Genomic DNA, 25,205 nt, shown 5'->3' on the forward strand with positions numbered 1-25,205 from the left:
GCTTGCCACCCATGTGACCGGATGGGACTGGCTTGCCACCCATGTGACCAGATATGAAGATGCCGACGACACTTGTCAGAACCACCTTAAATTACCTCACACGAAGCACTGGCATGCATAAGAATATGATGTAAACCTGTTTTTTAAAAGGCATCTTTGGTTTGCGTTAAAACAACTTCAACACACCCAATGTTCTGATTGCACCACAAATGCAGTAGTCATCCTTACCTTTCATAGAGGCACTGAGTTTTATAAATATGAGCATGATAGTGTAGAATAATCATATCCAAGGACCAGTGGTGGGTTTCAAAAAAATTTGGAACCTCTTCTGTAGGTGTGGCCTGCTTTCCGGGTCCATTGGTGGAACCTCTTCTAACCGGTTTGGTAGATTTGACGAACCGGTTCTACTAAATAGGTGCGAACTGGTAGGAACCCACTTCTGTCCCCCACTCACCCACCCAACTTGATGCATTCTGAACATGTTGGACTTCAATTTCCAGGATTCTTAGCTGGCAAGAAGTCCGTTGTAAAGTGATAAAGAAGAGAAATGCACTTTACTCTTGTTATGACTCTGGAAATCTCCTGTAACCACAATTCCTGAAAACTGTCATTATTTTGACTTTGAAAGCGAATGAAGACCGTAATTCCAACTATGTCATTTTGGCCAACACTTCTGTCTAAGGATCAATAGATGTTCTGCAGGAGAATAAGCATTTTTAGGTACTAAAACAGGAGAAGTTCTCATTGTCCAATGCTGCCATAAATACTAAAAATCCGACAATGTTCAACACCAGCCACTTTCAGGGAAGCTGAGTTCTTACTTACCCTTCTTCCTGACTTATCTATCTATATAAAAATGGCTGTGTCTGTGTATGTTCCACCATAACTCTGGAACTCCTCGAGCAATTTCAACCAAACTTGGTACACAGATGACTTACTCTCTGGAAACAAATACTGTGGGGGTAAGACATCCCTAACACCCCTCCGGGTGTGTGTTCACTTAAGATACAGCCTGTTGTGCCTTCAAATGGCTTGTATCGTACTGCTGTAAAATGGCTTCTACTGTACAATGCAGTGGAGTTGCCATAGTAATGGCTTCACAATATTCCACACGGGGGCTCCCACTTTCCTTGATGCTTCTGGGGGCATAGCGCAAACATTTGTAACTAATTTAATTGTCACCGAAATCAGGGCCTTTCCTGTTTAATACAGGATTAGGATAAATAAATAACTGGGCAATGCCAGGTTATCAGCTAGTTTTCTATAAATTGTAGATGCTACATCACGGAACATTGTAACTGCAACTTGGGAGTTTATAGTCAAGTTACAGATTGACCAAGGATGCAATGTGTGTCCAGCCTTGGCCATTTTAGGACTTGTGGAGTTCAACTCCCAGAATTTCCCAACCAGCATGCCAGCAGATCGTAAAATGGCCAAGATTGGACATGCCTGACGTATTGTACACTGAGAACACTTTTGGATTGATTTCCACGGAGATTTGTTCTGACCTTAAATGCCACTAAACTCAGTAATGTGTCTTTAACGAGCTCAGGGATTATCTTCTCAGATAAGCAACCATGTTTGGTGAAGTGTGCAGCAATGCAATCCACTCTTTGGCATATCCACCATTCCAAGTTCATCTGGAACACTTCTGCCTTTGGAATGGAGAAGGCCGTGCAAGATTTTAATTCAAGAATCCCTAGATGACATCGCCAGATCGCAGTTGTTGATCACCATTAGATGACAACAACAAAGAGGACAATGACAACGATGATGATGATGATCTTCACACTTCTGTGAAATAGGTTCAAGTAACCACTTTTGTTGACTTCAAGAAGACTTAGAACGCATCAAGGATTCTCTGAAGGATTTCTCAGTGACTCTTTGTTATGAATAAATATATGCACACACCAGTAAGATACATAGTAAGATGTAAGACAGCCCATTTAGTATAGTGGTGAAGGCATCAGGCTAGAAACCTAGAGACTGTTCTAGTCCTGCTTCAGGCATGAAGGTGACTCTGAGCCAGTCAGTCTCTCTCAGCTCTAGGAAGGAGTCAATGACAAGCCACTTCTGAAGTCTTATCAAGAAAGCTTTAGGGACTTGTCTAAGCACTCTCTCAAAGTCAACACTGACTTGAAGGTACATACACACGCAAACACACACAATAAGATGTATGGGAGTCACGGACCCCTATGCTCCTCATGATATAGGATGGGGAATGAATGTATCTTGATTAGATGTAACCCGTTTCTCACATCAACATGATCATCAATGAAGCAGACAAATAAGACAGCACAATTTCTTTATCTAAGAACACTTTATTATAGAGATGCAGGACTGATGGGTCTTCGTATCAGTACATCAAAACTGTGCTGTCCAAGAATTGGTTGCATCTTCCTGATAGGTAAGTCCACCTGGGCAACAAATCTGGATAGGCTGCAGGTAATGTGTGAAATTTTCCAGATTGAGAAACTCACAGACCTTCTACATGTGGGCAGTTTCTTCAAAGAGTAGTCTTTCCTCTCGGAAGAGATGGCAAAGAGAAGACAAAGGTTTCAGTGTTGACATGTGGCCAGTGGCCATTCTGAAAACAGGCCATTGCCAGACCCTGGATGACTTCTACTGTCTTTCTCTGCATAGCGCTATCTCTTGCTCTCGACTCAGATTGCTAGGGCCATGATTATTTCACTTGAATCCCAGCCAATAAACTGGAAACAGTTATTCTTCAATTCCCGAGGGGATAAATATAAATGTACAAAATATAAAATAATCTGGGAACAACAACCAGACAAGATTCTCTTCAACCGGAGAAGATTCCCTTCCCAGGCTGCTGATTCTGTGCAGCTTTATGTACAAAAATACTTTCTTAAGATGGTACTCTTAAGAAATACTCTTGGAGTATTTTTCTCTTGTGCTCAAACTGCAGCTGTGAATACACACGCAACACACAGAACTGATGGGAACTGATCTGCAGAGAACAAGTGCCTGAGAAAAATGTGCACTGGAATGTGTATGTGTGTGTGTCTGTGTGTGTATGCACATGTGTGTGTGTGTGCATACGTGCACATTTACAGAAGTGGCATGCAACTTTTGCAGTGGTATGGCAGAGGGTGTACCCTGAAAAATATAGAGGATGGGCCCATTCCAAAACCAAGTTTGAATTCATTTATCTTTCTAATTGATCATTTCCCAACAATGAAGCTTTCACCCAAACACTTTGGAAAGCATCCTGAGAACAAAGTAGAAGAAAATTTGTAGGAGTGGAAGACTTAACAGAAAATTGAAGGTTAGATTTTGCGTGCTATTCTTGTTTTTGGAAGTAGGATGATTGCCACCCAGCAACCAAATCCTTACTCACAAATGCCACCCCCCCTCCCCCGGCCCCACCTCTTGGGTAATCTCAGGCAAGGGTCTAGATTAATTCCTCCCAGGTGTGTGGGAAGCTCACATTTTAAGTTTCTCATAAGAGTAGGAATGCCTCAATGCGGGAGATAAATTGGTGGCACTGCCAGAATAAAGAGAAGCCACTGAATGAAGTTCCCGGTGTGTGTGTGTGTGTGTGTGTGTGTGTGTGTGTGTGTGTGTGTGTCCAAACTTGGTCATTTTAAGAACTGCTGTCATACTGTTTGGGGAATTCTGGGAGTTGAAGTTCTAAAGTGGTCAAAGTTAGACACCCATTTTGGTCAACCCCAGGGGTAGCATTCACTTACCTTCCCTACCGGTTCACAAATGCAAGAGTGCACACACTCAGCCTTCCACGCATGCACTTTTGGCTACAAAAGGGCCTAAATGGGACGCCATAGAGTTGGGGCAGGGGTGGTGGACATCCATGATTTCTGCTACTGGTTCGGGCGAACCGGTTCTAAGCAGTAGAATAACACTTCTGGTCAACCTGTGAGTTGACTATAAAAACGACAAGTTTCAGTTACAATGTTCCTTGATGTAGCACATACAATTTATAGAAAATACGTCCGGAAGAAGGCTAAGTGAGAACTCAGCTTCCCTGAAAATGGCTGATGTTAAACATTGTGGGATTTGGGTATTTATAGATGGTAGCATTGGACAATTAGAACTATTCCTATATTCTGAAGGGATAGTACCTAAAAACAGGTTTACTTTCCTCCAGGAGATCTATTGATCCTTAGACAGAAGTGTTGACCAAAATGACAAAAGTTGGAGAAGTGACATCTTCCCTTGCTGATGAAAACAAATCCACTTTATATATTGTACATAGTTCTTCCTCGTCTGTCGTAGGGATCCTTTGCTTTCTCACCTACCTGTTGTATTTCTTCAGCCATCTCAAATCTCTGGGTTGTTAACCCACTGGATTTCTCCTCAAGCCAGGATTTCTTAAGTTCTTATACTCTTAAAATGGAGTTAGCTATTCTTAGTGTCCAACAGTATCAGTTAATCTACTGCCTTGTAGCCACACGATGAATTGTACCATAGCTGTTCAATGGAGGGGAAAGCATTGTGAGACTTTTGAGTATGTGCTTCGACATCTAAGTTCTATGAGCTGTTAAGGTAGGTCTAATCCCCACCTTTGTTTTATTTGCCTCTTGAGGCACTTGGAATCTGGTGCTTTCCTGAGAAACCGACTTATCGCTTTTCCGCAGAGCTTCCTGCCCAAAAGTTACAAGACATGGTCAGGAAATCGGATAGAACATCTGGTGGTTGGAAGGATGCATATCCAAGCAGCTTACAAGGAATTTAAAAATATCTGAGTCTCCATGAAAGGTCATTGCCCTAAGAGATCTTGCTTTGTTAGAATGCTATTGTTGCAGGATGCAAAAGTTACACAATGACGAATAAAGGTTTGGAAGGGTGACCCTTTTGTTGTCTCAAGCATTGATCTCTGATTGAGCATTTATTTAATCCCTGCTCCTTAGGACATAGCAGGAGGAGCCAGGATTCAGCAGGAAGTCATATGCTTTCTGTGTAGAAGATTCCAATCTGAATTCTAGGGTGGCCAGTTAAAGGGTTTATGTGCAAGTAATTAGGATGTTATCTTGGGAAATAAAAGTTATAGCCCAACAAATCTGGAGATCACAAAGTCTAGAAGGTTGGGATGATTCATCTATATCAAGAGTACACAACTTTGAACCCCAGTCTGCATGGAGCCCACAAAAATTTTGTTCGTAGCTCTCAGAATTCCTCCAGAAATCGCCACCATTTATGTTTATTAATTAACACATTTATTAAACTGTTGTGGCCCAGCAGGAGCCGTTGAAGCTGCCACCAGACTCCGACAGCGAGGGGCCCTATGAGTCAGCTCTGGAGAATGTGGAGGACCCTGGACAGGGTTCCGACTCTGAGCAGGGCACAGAGAGTCTGGTTGGCCACCAGGAGGCACCTGAGCCTTGGACCAGTGGGGAGGAGACAAGAGAGAGTGAGCCGGAACCCAGTAGTGAGTTGTTCCTGGATGCACGCCATCAAAGAGCTACTAGGCATCAGGAACAATTACGCAATTACAGGAGGTAATTGCACTCAGCTGGTGGTCATTAGGCTCCTCTCCAGACTATAAAAAGGTTACTTGTGCACACGCCCCTCTTTGCAGAAGTCAACACAGACTCGAATGTTGGAGAACATTGTTATGAGCTTGGCAGGCTGGATTGCCGCCAAGCCTTATCTGTGTTTACTGCTGCCCAAGCTTGTCTGTCCCGTTTTGCTGCCAAGGACCTGTTTGTCTGTTAATTAAATGCCGTAATTTATCTCTGACTAGGAGTATGTTTTGGTGTGGAACGAGGGGGATCAGAACATTAAACTATAATGCAATCCTATGAATATTTAACTGATTTTAATAATACTTCAAGGTCAATGCAAATTAAGTCCAATGCAGATTTGATTCTGGATCCACCCACCTGCTTTTTCTGGTTGTACCTACTTTGATAGGAGAGCAGCTATGTGGTTCTAATGGCTGATGTCATTCTCAAGATTTCACCCATTCTAAGATAGTGAAAAGGACCCATGAAGCCAGATGTCTATGGCAGTTAAGAAATAATGGAATAACGCAGTTGGAAGACAACTAATATTGTCACATCCTCTTTCTGGTATCTAAGGATATCCAAGTATGGAATTTGAGTAGCTAAGGAATCTTGGAGCCATCCAGCAATTTTGTTTCTCTGTTTGTGTTTCTATAAAAACTATTGTTACCATGTTTCATGATTGGTTTTAATTTTATTTGGTTTGGGGCATTAGCTACTGGTGATCACCGCCACTAGATTTTGGTATTAAGGTCTTATCTGCAGTCCAGTTATTCTTGAAGTTAACCTCATATCCAACTGTTGTGTAATGAAGATTTGAGGAAAGGATGGCCTTCAGAAGTTGTGGGTGCTTCATCATTGGAGATTTTTTAAGAAGAGACTGGACAGTCACTTGTCTGAAATGGTATAGGATCTCGTGCTTGAGAAAGGGGTGGGACTAGAAGACCTCCAAGGTCCCTTCCAGCTCGATTCTGATTCTGATTCTAAATCTTAGTCAATTGGACCAGTCCTTGGTCTCAGAACCAACCATTGATCTCAGGCCCAGCCCTTGATTCAGAATTTCTCTCTCTTCCCTAACTTCAATAAAGTAATGACTATATCTCAGTGCTGGGGAATCCAACACTTACATAGGTTGGGTTGTTCCTGCAATTAGTAGGTAATGTAATGCAATTAGTAGGTAATCTAATGCAGTAGTAACACAGAAATGTCTTCTTTGCCACTGTATATCATCTTCTTGGGGTTCTCCTGATGTGGAGAGCTATAAGAGTGAATCTCTGCAGTACGAAATACTCACTTTGCTAATCAATGATGGCAGAAGTGGTATTCAGCCGGTTTCCCCCGGTTCGGGTGAACCGGTAGCGGTGGCAATGGGAGGCTCCACCCACCCGCCCCGATGTAATGCACGAACACAGACGTGGCAGGTATGCACACATTTGCAAACTGGTAGGGAAGGCAAGTGAATCCCGCCGCTGAGTGATGGTCTGTGCATCTGAAAAGCCCCCGATTCCTGGCTAATGGGAAAAGTAGGATGGTGAAAAATTGTAACTGTTTCATTCTAATCAGCTGAGCCATTGCCTTCAGATCAGAAGGAATGTGAAATTAGAAAGTCGTCACTTGTTCCAGAGCTGTTCTACAGGCAAGGAAAAACCACAGGCTCTCGGCAGCTTGAGAGAAGTGGGAAACACAGCAGAGATTAGCCCCATTTTTGTGTAGCCCACCCAAGATGCACCTGAACTGCCTTTTTTCATGATCCTGGGATCATCTGCCAAAAGGAAATAACTTCTTAAGGTTGTTCACGAGTAGTCAAATGTCCCATGTTAAACAAGGTTCCCACACACCCCAAGCCCATTTTCTGTCTCCACAATGTCTCTTCCAAACAGCTTGTTTCTCAGGAAAACGAGAGTTAACAACAAGCCTGATTTCCCATGATTTGAAACCATTCATTCATATCTACGGAGATTCTCGGTCATCCAGGCCAGGGTTTGTTTTTCCTTGAAGACATTTCTCTTCTCATCCAAGAAGCTTCATCAGTTCTGACTGAATGGTGGAAGATGGAAGGATTTTTATTCCTTGGTTGAAGGTTTATCCGTATCTTGAGGTGGCTCTGAGGGCAACATCCAAGAGAAAGGAGTCTCAGAAAGAGTGCTAATGATTGCAAGATGATTGCAAGGAAGATAAACCCTTCCACCTTCCGTTATTCAGTCAGAACGGAAGAGGCTTCTTGGATGAGAAGTGGAGTGCCTTCAAGGAAAAACAAAGAATGTAACAGTTGCCTTTTGAAAAAGTACATCTGGGACACTTATTCAGATGGATGCATGGATGCAAAGGGTTCCTACATAGACCATAATGTTCAGCCTGAGAAACGTTCACATTAGAGCCGAGTTGGCGCAGTGGTTAGAGTGCAGCACTGCAGGCTACTTCAGCTGACTGCAGTTCTGCAGTTCGGCTGTTCAAATCTCACCGGCTCAAGGTTGACTCAGCCTTCCATCCTCCCGAGGTGGGTAAAATGAGGACCCGGATTGTTGTTGGGGGCAATATGCAGACTCTGTAAACCGCTTAGAGAGGGCTGAAAGCCCTATGAAGTGGTATATAAGTCTAACTGCTATTGCTATTGCTATAATTGTATAAAATCCCCACAGCTCCTTCCATGGGAAATCAGTTTGTGGAAGATCACCAATGCCCTGCACCCACTTCGTAGTATCATGCCTCTTGTGGCTCACTTCTGCTGCTTCCAGCCCAACTGATGTTGAGACGGTTTGTTCAGATCTTTTTCAAGGATATTATCTCCTCTGTAAGACTACTAAGCACATGTCTTATTAAAAGCCAAACACGTCAGCTAACAGAAGATCTTTCAAAAAAAGCTCAAACTCAAGCTCAGTCAGAAGTAAGCGCTGGGGAGGTCAGTGCAGTGGGTGGCAACCATGCCAGATAAACATATTTGTGAAACGTTATTAATGAGTTTGGCTTGTTGATTTTGAATGCCTGTGCTTTTAATGGCTTTTTAAACCAGATTGTTCCTTTCTTTAAAGATAAATGATATAAAAATACGCTACTTCCCTTTCTCTCTATTGAACATTTACTTGTATTCATCAAAACATTTTTTATCTACCCCCAGAAGTGTAGATAACTGGACTCTCTTTGTAATAGCAATAGCAATAGCAATAGCAATAGCAGTAGACTTATATACCGCTTCATAGGCCTTTCAGGCCTCTCTAAGCGGTTTACAGAGAGTCAGCATATTGCCCCCAACAATCTGGGTCCTCATTTTACCCACCTCGGAAGGATGGAAGGCTGAGTCAACCCTGAGCCGGTGAGATTTGAACCGCTGACCTGCTGATCTAGCAGTAGCCTGCAGTGCTGCATTTAACCACTGCGCCACCTCTTTGTAGGTGGTATGATGATCTTCTGCATTTCCAAATCTACCCCTGAACCACCATTTCTTGTAGGCATCATTCTTTGCTGGAATTGGAGTTGGAAAATGCAAGAAGATCAGAGAGATTTCACAGAATAACAGAATTGGAAGGGACTTTGGAGAGATTCTAGTCCAACCCCCGGCTGAAGCGGGAGATTCTATAACAGTGATGGCTAACATTTTCCGGACCGGATGTGGAAAATGCATGTGCCCGAACCCCCCCCCCAATGCAATGCAAATGCGGTCCATGCGCATGTGTCCCACGCCCTTTGCATGTGTGAGTGCATGCGCATGCAGCCCCCCACTTGTGCCCTGTGCATGTGCGTGCTGCCTCGGCACGCAACTCCCCCAGGCATGCACACGCAGCCCCGCTGCACAGATCCCACCCCCGCGCATGTGCAGCAGAAGACCGGAAGACCAGCTGGCCGGTGGGAGGTCCACGCACATGCACGGTGGAACTGAACTGGGGCGACGGCTCGCATGCCTCCAGAGAGGGCGCTTCATGCCATCTCTGGCACATGTGCCATTGGTTGGCCAACACGGTCCTATACCATTTCAGACAAATGGTTGCGCAGTCCCTTTTTAAAAGCCTCCAGTAATGGAGCACCACAAACTTCTGAAGATGTTCCACTGATTAAGAGCCGAGGTGGCGCAGTGGTTAGAGTGCAGTACTGCAGGTTACTTCAGCTGACTGCTAGCTGCAGTTTGGAAGTTCAAATCTCACCGGCTCAAGGTTGACTCAGCCTTCCATCCTTCCAAGGTGGGTAAAATGAGGACCCAGATTGTTGGGGGCAAGAGGCTGACTCTGTAAACCGCTTAGACAGGGCTGTAAAAGCACTCTGAAGCGGTATATAAGTCTAAGTAAGTGCTATTCTCACTGTCAGGGCATTTCTCCTTAGTTCTAGGTTGCTTCTCTCCTTGATTAGTTTCCACCCATTGCTTCTTCTCCCACCTTCTTTGCAGAGTAGCCTGACTCCCTCTTCTTTGTGACAGCGTCTCGAATTCTGGAACATTGCTATTATGGTCACCCTGGTTTTTCTTTTCACCAGATTAGACACACTCAGTTCCTGCAGCCATTCTTCATGTTTTAGCCTCCAGCACCCCAATCCTCTTTGTTTGTTTGTTTGTTTGTTTATTATATTTATATGCCGCCCTTTTCCCCCCGAAGGGGACTCAGGGCGGCTCACAACTCAAACCAGGGAAGGGGGATACAGACAAAAAATTAAAAAACAAAACATAACAATGCATAATTTAAAACACACAACAGTCATACCATTCGAGACAGGGGCAACAGCTCTTTAGCCCCAGGCCTTTCGGAACAGCCAGGTTTTAAGGGCTTTGCGGAAGGCCTGGAGGGTGGTGAGGGTCCGAATCTCCACGGGGAGTTCGTTGTTGCTCTTCTCTGCACTCTTTCCAGAGTCTGTCTGTCTGTTTATTTATTGTGCTCACCCATTTTTTTTTTTCAACTATGGTTAGGCAAGACGACTCCAGGTAGGGCACGAAATGAATGTGACCATGGGTGTTCCGTGGTCTCCTTCTTTGCTTCTAGTTGCCTCTTGCCCTTAAAAGAGAAAATACAAGGACCCAATCTCGAACTAGGGATTGTTATGCGGTTGTGTTGAGGGAGGGGGAGTGGAGGGAATGATTTTAATATTAGTAACTCTTTTCATGCTGCGTTCAGGCATAACCTGTTGGTCTCTCTTCAGAAGAACATTCTTCCTCTTTTGTGGTCCTCCTCCTGAATTCCCACTAAATGCTTCTACTCTGGTGATCTCAAGGGACTGTCCAGCTCAGGTCTCCATCCTTGGAATCCCTCCACCTTGGATTTTCATATTCCGACCTGTTAATATTCCTGGAGACTTGCCTTCCGGCTCATGTCATCAGATTTGCTAGTAGCAATGCCTGCTTTCTGTTGCTTGCCAGGCAAATCGCATTGACAGGTGGCCTTTATGTTATGGCCTATCTCCAAGGAAACAAGTAGGATATCTTTATTTATGCTAAAATAAGATTTTAAAACTCAGAGATAGAGGGCGGGAGGGGAGGGAGGGAAGGAGGGAGGGAAGGAAGGAAGGAAGGAAAGAAGGAAGGAAGGAAGGGAAGGGAGGGAGGGAGGGAGGAAGGAAGGGAAGGAAGGAAGGAAGGAAGGAAGGAAGGAAGGAAGGAAGGAAGGAAGGACGTGACCCGTCAAAAGCGCGGACGGCAAAAGCGCGATCGACAAAATCGCGCCTTTGACGTCATCACAGCGCGATGAAAAAGATCGAAAAATTCAAATAAAAATTAATAAAAATTAAATTAAAGCAAGCCGATTCACATAAAGGTAAGGGTTAGGGTTAGGGTTAGGGTTAGGGTTAGGGTTAGGGTTAGGTTAAGGGTTAGGGTTAGCTTTAGAGCGTTAGCGTTAGCGTTAGGGTTAGGATAAGGATTAGCGTTAGGTTTTTCGTTACTTTAACGGTTAGATTTAGGGTTAGGTTTAGGGTTAGGTTAAGGGTTAGGTTTAGGGTTAGGTTTAGGGTTAGGTTTGGGGGGCTTAGGGTAAGGTTTTCGCTTTATTTTTACATTTTTCGATCTTTTTCGTCGCGCTGTGATGACGTCACAGCGCGCTTTTGTCGAGCGCGATTTTGTCCTACGCGCTTTTGTGGTGGAACCAGGAAGGAAGGAAGGAAGGAAGGAAGGAAGGAAGGAAGGAAGGAAGGAAGGAAGGAAGGAAGGAAGGAAGGAAGGAAGGAAGGAACCTTCTCACTTACCCACTCACATGTTGCCTGGAAAAAAAATCTATTCAAATAAACACCATCAGTTTCAGAGAGAGCTAAACAGGAATAGTAGATGCTGTTTGTACCAATGTTTGCTCTTGTCCCCAAATCACCTTGTTTCCCTATCTGTACCTTTCGAGCAGGATGGACCCAGGGATGGGATTGAAAGTTTGCAGCAACTGGTTCTCTGCCCGGTTGCTGAATGGACGTGGCCATGGGGGATGTGGCCTACTCAGCCTCCTCATGGCAGGGGGCAGTAGTGGGATTCAGCCAGTTCGCACCTATTTGGGAGAACCGGTTGCTAACTTTCTAAGCAGTTCGAAGAACCGGTTGTTGGAAGAAATCCCATTTTGTTTTTTTCCACTTTACGGGGCTAATCCTGTAAGGAAGGCAGGAAGGAAACATTCTGGTGTTGTTTCTAGCCTCATCTTTATTGCCCTGCTTACAGAAACTGCCTCTCCGGTTAACCCTTATTATTGAAACAGCTAAGGCGAAGCGCCCATCGATGTGAGTGACATTGAGTTGGCCACGCCCACCCAGTCACATGACTACCAAGCCACACCTACCCAGCTGGTCATTAGGTCAGAGAACCGGTTGTTAAATTATTTGAATCCCACCTGAATCCCACATTGGGGTGGGGTATTTTTGCCCTCCCCAGGCTCCGGAGGCTTTCCTCAAGCCTCTGAGAGGGCAAAAACAGCCACTCTCAGGCTCCGGAGGCCCTCTGGAAGTTGGAAATGGGCCCGTTTCTGGACTTCTGGAACTCCCAGTAGGCCCATTTTTCACCCTCCCAGAGTGTCTACGTGGGCCCTGCACTTACCTGGCATGATGAACGGGCCGCGTGGAGACTCCTGGGAGGGGAAGTGTGGGCAGGGCAACAACCGGTTCAGCGAACTGGATGCAAAATTAGCATCTGGTTTGCCCGAACCAGTCCAAACCAGCTGAATCCCACCCTTGAACAGATCCCAATTCTTGTCATTCCTTCACAGCATAAACAAAGTTTCATAGACACAGTTTTCCTTCATTGTGTAGCCAATAATGCTGAGAGTCGTTTTTTGTTGTTGTTGCTGTCATTAAAATGGAGAAACGTGTCGTTTGGTTTCTTTTGTGGAGAGGAAAAGGGAAAGTAGTTTTTGTTGTCGTTTGTCAGACGTAAATTCCACCTTTCCTCCAAAGAGCTCAAAGCTCTGTGCTGTGTTTTCTCACAACAATAGTTTTGTGAGTTGCAGAAGACCGGCTGACCTGAAGCCACCCAGACAGTCTCCATGGGTAACTGAACTTGAACCTGACCCTAATTCAGCCCGTCAACCATTATATCATTCTGGCTTTTAGTGGAAAGAGTCCCCTCTTCCAAGATGAGTTGGTGTGACCTGTAGCTCCTGGCCTCCATTAGTTAAATGGCAGGATGTCTTGGACCCTAAAATGAAGCACAGAGGGCTTTGAGGACTTCACACTGCAGGTTTCTGGCTCCTGGTTTATCCAACGAGAAGGCAAGAACTTGCTCTTCAGTCCCTCAAGTCCAACCCATTCGTTGGTGGACTGAAGATCCTGTTCACTTGTCTCTCAAGGACGAAGAAGAACCTGGGTCCTTCTAAAAACATTCGGGCATCTGGCACTGATGCACTCAGGATGTTGGGCCTGGAGAGGGTTAGTGGTCTCCACCTTGTGTAGTAGAGGGGTCGTCCCTTCCATGGCAAACAAAAACTCTGTGATTGCAACTGCGGAGAGCCGATAGCCAAGAGGGAGGCCCCTGGGAAAAATCTTGGCACCTTATCGAGCAAGGCAGAAAGGCAGCTTCCTGTTGTTATCCCAGGCGGTTTCCTAGGCTTTGTTTCCCCAAAGCCTTTGGTGGAAATGACTGGACCTGTTGCCAAAGAGCAGTTCCTGTAACCGGGAGGCTGGACTTCATTATCGCCAGTCTTCTTGCTTCCGGCATCTTGAAGTCAGGCCTTGGAAGACAGGAAACCTTTTTCCTCCTGATGGCAGGTGGTGCATCCTTTAAGGAGCCTTTAAGGGGCAAAAAAGAAAAAAAGAAACACATCTTGGCTGTTAACACGCGTGCATCTGCGTGCATTTTCTGTTTTTTAAAGGAAAAAAAATGTATTTAATTACTTTATTTATCCTGTTTGCAAAGAAATTTCATCCTGCTTCATTTAGCAGAGATGCAAAAGCACGATGCAAATAAATGGCCCATCCTTTGGGAAGGGATTCCGAGGAAGCCGGTGCATTAAAATCCATTCAGAAATCAGCTTCTGGTCCTTGAATGTGACGCTTCTCCCTGAACTACACTTCTGACGCTAATCAAGGTTGCCGTCCTAGTATTTGAGGGAATTTAGGCAAGCAGCAAGTCACAGGCCAAGTCTCAAGGGGGTATGATGATTCTCTGGACCTCGGGGGGCGATTTGGTTTCCTCTTTGACATCTTGGGTATTATCATGTCAGGAAAATGCAGAGCATTTTCAGAGCCTCTGATTCCATTTGATTTTCTTGCCCTGCAGCTGAGGCATGCTACTTGAACCAGTCGGAATGAACCCCATCGCTTTTCAAGAGCTGTTAACTTTCCTCCGAAATGTTGTTTGGGGCAAAGGATTTCAAAGGAGGAGATCCAAACCCTTCGCAGCTGGAAGGAGAGTAAAGCTAATTTGCATCCAAATCCACCTTCCAATCCCACCCCCAATTTTCCGTTCTCTCATTCATTCCCAAGGCTCTTTGGAATTTCTTTTTGGGGGGGTGGGGAGCAGGGGGGGGTTCCTGCCAGTTCTAAGCTCTTCTATAGAAGAGTTCCCACAAATCTACCGTGCCGTTTAGAACCAGTTCCAGCTCCCTCCCCCCGCCCGTCTGCACATCATCAAGATGAAAAGCGAGAGGAGGAATTCTGGGAGTTGAAGTCCACAAGTCTTAAAGCTGTCAAGTTTGAACACCCCTGGTTTTTTTTTCTAAAGAGTTAGGGGTGCAAGGATCTTGTAACTTGATAGCTTTAAGACTTGCACACTTCAATGCCAGAGTTCCTGAGGAACATGACTGGAGGAGGAATTCTGGGAGTTGAAGTCCACAAATCTTAAAGCTGTCAAGTTTGAATACCCCTGGTTTTTTTCTAAAGGGTTAGGGGTGCAAGGGTCTTGTAACTTGACAGCTTTAAGACTTGCACACTTCAAATGCCAGAGTTACTGAGCCAGCATTTTGGTTGCTATGCAAGAGCATTGTTAAGTGAGTTTCACCACATTTTACAAGTTGGCCATGCCCACCCAGTCACATGACTGCCAGGCCACTGGCCGGCAAGCCACTCCCACAAAGCAGGCCACACCTACAGAAGAGGTTCTAAAAAATTTTGAAACCCACCACTGGTGGGGAGGTGTTCTTTAAAGCATCATTTATTATGGTATTTTTTTTCTGAGGGTTGGACAGCAGTGCCACTGTCGTTTTTCTATTATATATCGCTCCTACCAATCTGAACAAATCCAGGGTGAAGTTTATTTATATGGTCTGTTCTTGGGTTTGAATGGAAGGACGGGATGCCAAAAGAGGTTAGAATTGTAGGAGTTCGAAAGGACCACAAGAACCATCTACTCCAACCTTCTGCAAAATTCAGAGAAACCATCCATGAGAAGTCACTGTTCAATATCCTGGAAACCTTCAGAGACAAAGAACTCATAACCTCTACAGTCCCAAAGTTTCTCTTCCAAAAGGCAACTAGATTTCCTTGGGGGTTTTTTCCCTTTGAAAATATTGAAAATGTTTCACTTCTCATCCAAAAAGCTTCTTTGGTTTCTTTTTTTTCAAAAGGAAAAAAAAAACCCATTTCGCTTCTCATCCAACTGAAGAACTGAAGAAGCTTCTTGGCTGAGAAGTGAAACGTTTTGAAAGAAAAACAACAAGAAGGTCCACTTGCCTTTTGAAAAAGCACCTTTGGGACAACCAGGACCTGGATGACTGAGAACCTCCATAGACACATAGCTTCTATCGGTTAACCATTCCACTGATAATATAGATATTGCCATCTGTGTTTGTTTGTTTTAATACTGTGTATATTTAAATGAAATCTAGTCAGCCTCACATTCTCCATTATTTTGAGTACTAGTTTCTATGGCAATGTAAAATAATTTCTGATAATCTTCCCTATGGCATCCCTTGATGAACACTGGTGAATGCTGCCAGGGAAGTTGAAAACCATCAGGGATCTCATCAAACAAAGGATAACAAGATCCACTCACGCTTTATTAGGCCAATTCAGGAGACCAAACCTACATCCCACACCTGGGAATTTACTCCACTTCAGAAGCATGTCATCCTTGTGTGTTTCTGTGTGCATATATGTTTAAGAAATCAAAAAAAGGGGGAATCTAAAAACTCGCAAGGGACGTGGTGGCTCAGTGGCTAAGACACTGATCAGAAAGGTCGGCAGTTTGGCGGTTTGAATCCCTAGCATAACGGAGTGAGCTCCCGTTACTTGTTCCAGCTTCTGCCAACCTAGCAGTTCTAAAGCACGTAAAAAATGCAAGTAGAAAAATAGGGACCACCTTTGGTGGGAAGGTAACAGCGTTCCGTGCCCCCTTGGCATGACCACGGTGACGTCTTCAGACAGCGCTGGCTCTTTGGCTTAGAAACGGACATGAGCACCGCCCCCTAGAGTCGGGAATTACTAGCACATATGTGCGAGGGGAACCTTTATTTTTACCTAAAAACATCTCCATGAGAAGTGGAAATCATTGGATGGATGAGCAAAATGGGATCGCTCCAGGAAAGAGTGAAGCTGACCATGTAACCCTAATGGACAATTTCAAGAAGCAGTTTATATACAGTGGTTTTCACAGACAGTCAACAAACATACGTATGTACATACATACATTGACCCAACAAAGCTTCCAAAGAAACTACAGAAGAGGACACTTGTTGCCAGTAGGTTTACAGCCTTAAAGGCTTGATATAAAAAAGATATACATAGAATGACCATGTAGAAATAGATCAGGAAGCAAGGAGGCTGATGGTTTTGGTCTTCCAGCAGACCCTCCCTTCCTATGTCGTCTTTCTCCTGATGTTGCTTGGTGGAATGATCTGCCCCAAATCTTTTCCTAGGAAAAAGGAGGAATCCCAGTCGTTCGTCTTTTCTGACTTCTTCACTATCCTGGTGTCCCAAGGGATGCATCCCTGAAATGAAGTAGATTAGGAACACTTTTTGCCCCCTCAAGCCTGGAGAAGAAATCGAGGGCATGTTCCACAAGACAACTTTATTCACTGAAGAGAAAAACCCATTACGTGATGAAGCCAACTCCATCATTTCTGTTTCCAAGCTTAATGAGAGGGTATCACAGCTCCAGAGCATCCTGTTGTACGTTTATGAATCAAGGGCTCTCTCCAATATTATAACTGATTTGGAAGCTGTTTCATAGGAAGAGCAAATCCACAACGTGGAGGCTCACAAGCAGATCTAATGCTTACAATTTTGAATTGTAACCTGTCCTTTTTTAAAATTTCCCCCTTTCTACAGGTACTCCTTGACTTAATGACTATATGTTTGAAGTGACAATAGCACAGGAAAAAGGGACTTCTGATCCGTTTTCACTCTTATGACTGTTATAGCATTCACTTAGTGACAAAAATTCTAGGCTCAGTTGTGGTTAAAAGTCGAGGATTACTTGTACAGAATAACCTTCATGGTATTGGACCTGGGTACTTGAGAGACCGCCTGCTGCCAATTACCTCCACCAGACCGATTAGATCCCACAGATTAGGCCTCCTCCAAATTCCATCCGCCGGCCAATGCCGACTGGCGACTACCCGGAGGAGGGCCTTCTCTGTGGCTGCTCCGACCCTCTGGAACGAACTCCCCGTGGAGATTCGAACCCTCACCACCCTCCAGGCCTTCCTCAAAGCCCTTAAAACCTGGATGTTCCGACAGGCCTCGGGCTAAAGAACCGTTGCCCCCGTCTCGAATGGTATGACTGTTGTGTGTTTTAAATCATGTATTGTTTTTTGTGTCGTTTTTAATTTGTCTGTATTCCCCCTTCCCTGGTTTGAGTTGTGAGCCGCCCTGAGTCCCCTTCAGGGGAAAAGGGCGGCATATAAATGAAATAAACATTCAAACATTCATTCATTCAACCTGCCCTGGGGGTAGAATGGCTATAAGATATTTTTGCAGTGGTGATCTAAAATGCTTTTACAATTCAAGTTTTCAGTGCTCTGAATTCAGAGAGAAATTACCCTCTTCTGGAATGCATTTCTTTAAAAAAAAAAAACCCAGATCGAAAGATGATGTAATATTTGTAAATGTAAATGTATATAAGAGGTCTTATATTGCAACAATGAGTAATGTATGTTAAGCACCAATATATCCGTGTTATATTTTAATTTTGTATGGCGGAGATAATGCCAGGATAGTTGCACCGTGTACACGTTTTTTTATTTTGTGTTGTTTTCTTTCTTTTTAACCAATAAACAATTTTTTTAAAAAAATAAAACAAAATGCTTTTACAATTCAAGTTTTCAGTGCTCTGAATTCTGAGAGAAATTGCCCTCTTCTGGCAATGCATTCCTTTAAAAAAAAAAAAAACCATGTTCCCAAAATAGAAATACTAATGAGGGAGACTAGCAGCTTTTCCAAGTGTGATTAAGTTTGTTTTATTTTTTTAAAGCCAGTCTCTCGTGGTGGGCATTGGAAGATGGCAACCATTCATTGGTTGGTTGTTTTTATTGAGTTGCTTTTGACGGTTGTTTTTGAGAATGGTTTTCCGCAAAGCCTAGCAAGTAAGTCAGAGATGTGCCGAATGATCCAGATTCAGTGCATTTCCATCAGAAAGAGGTAAAATTCCACTGAGGGAAAAATGCTCGCAATTTGCTAGCAATACTAAAAGTCTCCACCTCTTCGTAGGGAAAAATCTGGATGGGGGAGCCGGGGAGTTGATGGAAATAATGATCGGAAGTTCAGAGGTCACTTCAAATAAAGCAACATGATGCAGTTAGCGTCGAAATCCTTAGCAACAAGATTGTGAGGTAAAACCTATAATTGTTGTGTGGTTCTCGGAGTGGAGATTGTTTTTTTTTTCTTTTTCTGGTTAAATATCCTGAGGAAAGATTCTTAGACTCATCTGCCCCTCGCTGGCTTAATTTCACAGTTCAGACTCCATCATTCATCTTAAATGTTCAATGTCATTTGAAATTAGTGGCAAGCATCTTGCAATGACTCCTCTAAGCCTTAGTGCTTTTATGTATGGAACTGGTGAGATCCTGAGGTGGCCAAGTCAGGTATCGACTTCAAGAAAGGGATATCGTTCTATAAAAACACCCAGGAAAACCAACAATCAAAAGGTCCAGTTAGTAGACCAGAAGAAGATTTAGATTTAGATTTAGGGCGGCGAACAACTCAAGGGGGAAAAGGGAAACATAGAACACAATACAAGTAGTTAAAATAGCCAAGAATCACACAACCACACAGGTCGAGAGGGGAGGGGAACTCATCAACCCCAGGCCTGCCGGCAAAGCCTGGAGAGAGGTGAAGGCCTGGAGAGAGGTGAGGGTCCGAATCTCCGCGGGGAGTTCGTTCCAGAGGGCCGGAGCTGCCACAGAGAAGGCCCTCCCCCGGGTAGTAGCCAGGTGGCATTGGCTGGTAGACGGAACCCGGAGGAGGCCGACCCTGTGTGATCTAATGGGTCTTTGGGAGGCAATTGGCAGCAGGCGGTCTCTCAAGTACCCAGGTCCAATACCATGAAGGGCTTTATAAGTGACGACTAGCACTTTGAAGCGTATCCAGAGACTGATCGGTAGCCAGTGCAGCTCACGGAGGATAGGTGTAACGTGGGTGTACCGAGGTGCACCCACAATCGCTCGCGCGGCTGCGTTCTGGACGAGTTGAAGTCTCCGAATACTCTTCAAGGGCTGCCCCGTGTAGAGCGCATTGCAGTAGTCCAGTCTTGAGGTCACGAGGGCATGAGTGACTGTTGCGAGTGCCTCCCGGTTCAGGTAGGGACGCAACTGGTGCACCAGGCGAAGAAGACACTCTAGTTCAGTCCCAAAGATGTTTTTTTCAAGGGGCAACTAGACTTTCTGGTTTTTCCTTGAAGACATTTCGCTTCTCATCCAAGAACGAAGAGCTGAAGAAGTTTCTTGGTTGAGAAGCGAAACATCTTCAAAGAAAAAGAAACAACAGAAATTTCAGTTGCCTCTTGAAAAAAGCACCTTTGGAACAACCATGACTTGGATGACTGAGAATCTCTAGAGACACGCTAATTCAGTATTTCTCAAACTGGACCGTGGTTCTGAGGTATGGAATTCAACTCCCAGAATTCCCCAGCCAACCCATTGTCCGAAATAGAAGTATTTCCTTGAAGGGAATAGCCTAAATTCTCTGCAGCCTAAACAGCATCCCTTGTCTGGGTTACCTAAACAGTTTTGTCTTGTCTGAACACATTTAGGTTACATGTAGTTTTCTCCTTGGTGAAAACTGTCCGTGAATATTTGTTTCCCTCAGATGGTTTTGCACAATACTCCAACGTGTCCATACTTCACACTCTATTACTGTAGTAAATGCAGCTAGTCCTCAGCTTATGACCCCAATTAAGCCCAAAATTTATGTTGCTAAGTGAGAAATCTGTTAAGTGAGTTTTGCCCCGTTTTACGACTTATTTTGGCCACGTTTGTTAAGTGAACCACTGCAGCTGTTAAATTAGTAACACCGTTGCTAAGTGAATCTGGCTTCCCTGTTGACGTAGCAATAGCAATAGCAGTTAGACTTATATACCGCTTCATAGGGCTTTCAGCCCTCTCTAAGCGGTTTACAGAGTCAACATATCGCCCCCACAGTCTGGGTCCTCATTTCACCCACCTCGGAAGGATGGAAGGCTGAGTCAACCTTGAGCCGGCGAGATTAGAACCGCTGAACTGTAGATAACAGTCAGCTGAAGTGGCCTGCAGTGCTGCATCTTAACCACTGCGCCACCTTGCTTGTCAGAAGGTCACAAAAGATAATCACAGGGCCCCGGGACGATGCAGCCATCATAAACATGAGTCGGTTGCCAAGTGTCTGAATTTTAATTCGGGGAATTAACTTTCGGGATGCCGCAATGGTCATAAGGGTGAAAAGCAAGTCATAAGTCACCTTTTTCGGTGCTGATGTAACTTTGAAACAGTCACTACATGAACGGTGATAAGTTGAGGGCTTCCCGTAACCTGCGCTTGTATTTCTTTTGTGTTTGCAGGACTGTCTTCTGCTGTCTTAGAAGTGGAAGTTGGACAAACGTCGGTCACCGTGATCGAAGGACAGCAGGCCATCCTCCCCGTCTGGTATACGTCCTCCAGTATCAGCGTTCCCTTTGTCACCTGGCACAGGGAAAGACCTGGGGAGCGTTTTCAGGTATTGTCTCACTTTGCCAAGACGGGAAAAATCCAATGTTTCTAGAAACTGGCAACAGGTAGGCTTCTAAAAACAGTTTGAATGCAGTTTAGCAACCTAGTCAACTGATCAATGGCCCAACACTACAGATAAGAGGTAAAGGTGATGCTGGATAGCCATTTGACCGGGACGGTATAGGGTTTCCTGCCTAGGCAGGGGGTTGGACTAGAAGACCACCAAGGTCCCTTCCAACTCTGCTATTGTATTGTATTGTATTGTATTGTATTGTATTGTATTGTATTGTATTGTATTGTATTGTATTGTATTGTATTGTATTGTATTGTATTTGAAGCAGTAGTGGGTTTCAAAAATTGTTCGAACCTACTCTGTGGGTGTTGCCTCCTTTGTGGGAGTGGCTTGCCACCCATGTGACCAGATGGGAGTGGCTTGCCGCCCATGTGACCGGATATGAAGATGCCGACGACACTTGTGAGAAACAACTTAAATTACCTCACACACAGCACTGGCATGCATAAGACTATGATGTAAACTTGTTTTTTAAAAGGCATCTTTGGTTTGCGTTAAAACAACTTCAACACATGCAATGTTCTGATTGCACCACAAACGCAGTAGTCATCCTTACCTTTCACAGAGGCACTGAGTTTTATAAATATGAGCATGATAGTGTAGAATAATCATATCCAAGGACCAGTGGTGGGTTTCAAAAAAGTTTGGAACCTCTTCTGTAGGTGTGGCCTGCTTTCCGGGTCCACTGGTGGAACCTCTTCTAACCGGTTCGGTAGATTTGATGAACCGGTTCTACCGAATAGGTGCGAACTGGTAGGAACCCACCTCTGATTTGAAGGCTCCATCTAACCGAAAGAGACATTTGTAGATTTTTTGAATGGATCGGTTTGAGTTATATGTAATAATCCATAATAAGCATTTAAATAATCTCCTCCTTTCCATACGGGCTCCAAACCATGACCTTAATGGTCATAGCAGAAGCTGGGACAAGAAATGGGGGCTCACTCTTATTAGATGACGCTAGGGATTCGAACCGCTGAACTGCCGACCTTCGGATCGACAAGCTGAGCATCTTAGCCACTGAACCACCACGTCCCTTCAGATGGAAAGATGTAAAACTGAAGGGAAATCTTTCTTAAAGGCCAGCTGCTTTTTAAAAAAACGTAAAAATAGATGAGAGTAACTACATCTCCTCCTCAATCATTGATTAATGCCATGCCAAGATAAATAAGCAGAATTATGATGGAGATGTCCACATATATAGAAAAAATGTCTGTCTGCTTAAGACTTCCTCACATTTAGGTTTGGTTCACTGAAATTCAGTGACCGTTCACGTCAATCTAATGTTACGGCTGTTTAACTTTTTTTTTTAATTTCATTTTTATTTTATTTTTACTTTCCCCCCAATTGGGATGCATCCCAATTCTGTCAAGCTTCCAGACTCTGCATCAAACTCAGAGAAAAAAGTCAACATAAAAAAAAAAATCAAGAGGCTTAAAGTATCTTTTTAAAAATAAATAAATAAGAGAGTTAAAAAGAAGATGTTCAGGCATCTTCTCCTCATATGTCTTCTTTTTAGAAGGATATAGACTTAGGCAGCTGGGGACACTTCAGAAACCAATATTTTCTGTTTATGGGGAAGATGGATTAGGGAATGCAATGCCACTATGATCTGAAGCTCATTGCTTGACGAGTGAATCTGTTTACCCTCAAATCTGGGTGGGCTTTTTGGGGGGGATAGGAGAGTATCCCCACTTTTGCATGCTCGGCTTGCATGTGCCCCTTGAGTGTCTCTCCGAGCACTTTGCAGCCTGTAACACATTTGGATCCCGAAGACTGATGAAGGCAGAGAAAGCCAGCATTATCCCCCCTACCCCCACCCCGGTGTTATATAGCTGGGTGAGTTGACTTAAAATGGAAGCCTGCTGCCAACAGATTCAGAAATTAAGAGCCTCTAGTGGGAGTTGCACAATCGTCTTAAAGATATTTTTGAAACACGAAGGCGGTCGGGGGGCAAACTGAAGGGATGGCAGCACTGCTTTGGCAAGGCTGGGGCTTTTGCTCCATTTGGTAGAGAAGAGAGCAGGCTCGTTTTAAGGGGCAAAATAAGTGCATTCCGTTGTAGGTGAGATGATAGCAATAGCAATAGCAGTTAGACTTATATACCGCTTCATAGGGCTTTCAGCCCTCTCTAAGCGGTTTACAGAGTCAGCATAATGCCCCCAACAACAATCCGGGTCCTCATTTTACCCACCTCGGAAGGATGGAAGGCTGAGTCAACCCTGAGCCGGTGAGATTTGAACAGCCGAACTGCAGAACTGCAGTCAGCTGAAGTAGCCTGCAGTGCTGCATTTAACCACTATGCCACCTCGGCTCTATACAGACAGTCCTTGACTTATAACCACAACTGAGCCCCGATTTTTCATTGCTGGGCAAGACGGTTGCTAAGTGAAATTTGCCCCGTTTTACCATCTTTCCTGCCTCCGTTGTTAAGCGAATTACTGTTATTAAGTGATATCCAGCACCCCCTTTGACTTTGCTTGTCAGAACGACGTAAAAGGGGAATCACGTGATTCCAGAACGCTGCAACCAGTTTTCCAAGTGCCTGGATTTCGATGGCATGACCATGGGGGGTGATGTAACAGTCGTAAGTGTGGAAAACAGTCATAAGACACTTCTTTCAGTGCTGTCACTGCGCAGATGGTTGTAAGTCAGTGGCTAACTGTATTTTACCCCGATTACAGAAAAGGAGAAATCATGCAGACAAAATGCATAATTTTTGCCATGAAGTTTGGCTGCTTAAGCCAAACCCAGCTCCCATGGGTCTCCAGGGAGCATGGAAAAGAGGTCAGGAAGGGCACAGATGTCTTGTCCACCATATGTGATGCTCATGCACTTATGCGTACGGGCAGAGGCCTCTTGTATCATGCCGAAATCTTGAACTGTTTGATGCCGTTGCTATGCCTACCGAGCGTCATCCGTATGATGTGCGAGACTTATCACTGCTCTGTGTGGGGAATGAGCCATGCGAGCGGAAGAGGTGCTAAGTAGCACTGACACCTTTGTGTCTCTTTGAAAGAGATAGGAAGGCGGGAAGGAGGGCTGAGAGCCAGGCTGAAGAACCAAGCTTCTACAGATTGCTTCTCCGGGAAGACGTTGGAGTCGAGTTCTTCAGCCGTGGCAACTTTTAAGATGGGTGGGCTTCAGATTAGCAATAGCAATAGCAGTTAGACTTATATGGTTCCACCACAAAACCGCGCTCGACTAAACCGCGTCCGACTAAACCGCGTCGCTGACGTCATCAACAGGGCGACAACAGCGCAGAGACAGAAGCACGCTGTAAACCCTAAACCTAAAATTAACCCCTAAACCTAACCCCCCTAAACCTAATCCTAATCTTAAACCTAACCCTTAACCTAACCCTAAACCTAACACTTAACCTAACCCTAAACCTAATCCTAACCCTTAACCTAACCCTAACCCTAACCCTAAGCCTTAACCTAACCCTAACCCTAACCCTAACCCTAACCCTAACCCTAACCCTAACCCTAACCCTAACCCTAACCCTTAACCTAACCCTAAAGCTAACCCTAAAGCTAACCCTAAAGCTAACCCTAAAGCTAACCCTTACCTTAAGTTGAATTGGCTTGCTTTCAAAGCGCTATTTAAAGCGCCCTTTTTTCCTCCGCGCTGGCTGTTGTCGCCCTGTTGATGACGTCAGCGATGCGGTTTAATCAGGCGCGGTTTAGTCGAGCGCGGTTTTGATGGGTCACAGACTTATCTACCGCTTCATAGGGTTTTCAGCCCTCTCGAAGCGGTTTACAGAGTCAGCATATTGCCCCCAACAACAATCTGGGTCCTCATTTTACCCACCTCAGAAGGATGGAAGGCTGAGTCAACCCTGAGCCGGTGAGATTTGAACAGCCGAACTGCAGAACTGCAGTCAGCTGAAGTAGCCTGCAGTGCTGCATTTAACCACTGCGCCACCTCGGCTCTACTTCCCACACATATGCAGAGTTTTAGGAACAGGCTAGAGCAGGGGACTCCAACCTTGGCAACTTTAAGGCTTGTGGACTTCAACTTCCAGAATTCCTCAGCCAACTTTGCTGGGAGTTGAAGTCCACAAGTCTTAAAGTTGCCAAGGTTGGAGACCCCTGTGCTAGAGCATGTTCTCTCAACTTGGCAACTTCAAGTTGTGTGGATTTCCAG

General features: G+C 44.6%; 1 protein-coding gene across 1 annotated transcript in view; it reads left to right on the forward strand.

Moving 5' to 3' along the window:
* Positions 1 to 25,205, forward strand: part of ESAM (endothelial cell adhesion molecule) — an 85,980-nt gene that overhangs the window by 45,322 nt on the left and 15,453 nt on the right. The window contains exon 2 of the mRNA XM_087706319.1: positions 20,836 to 20,990. Within this exon, the coding sequence (XP_087562445.1) occupies positions 20,836 to 20,990 (155 nt within the window). The remainder of the gene's footprint in view (positions 1 to 20,835; positions 20,991 to 25,205) is intronic.

Source organism: Thamnophis sirtalis, unplaced genomic scaffold (genome assembly GCF_051295495.1).
Source record: "Thamnophis sirtalis isolate CommonGarterSnake01/CBP01778 unplaced genomic scaffold, rThaSir2_p1.2 scaffold_2, whole genome shotgun sequence".
NCBI lineage: Eukaryota > Metazoa > Chordata > Lepidosauria > Squamata > Natricidae > Thamnophis > Thamnophis sirtalis.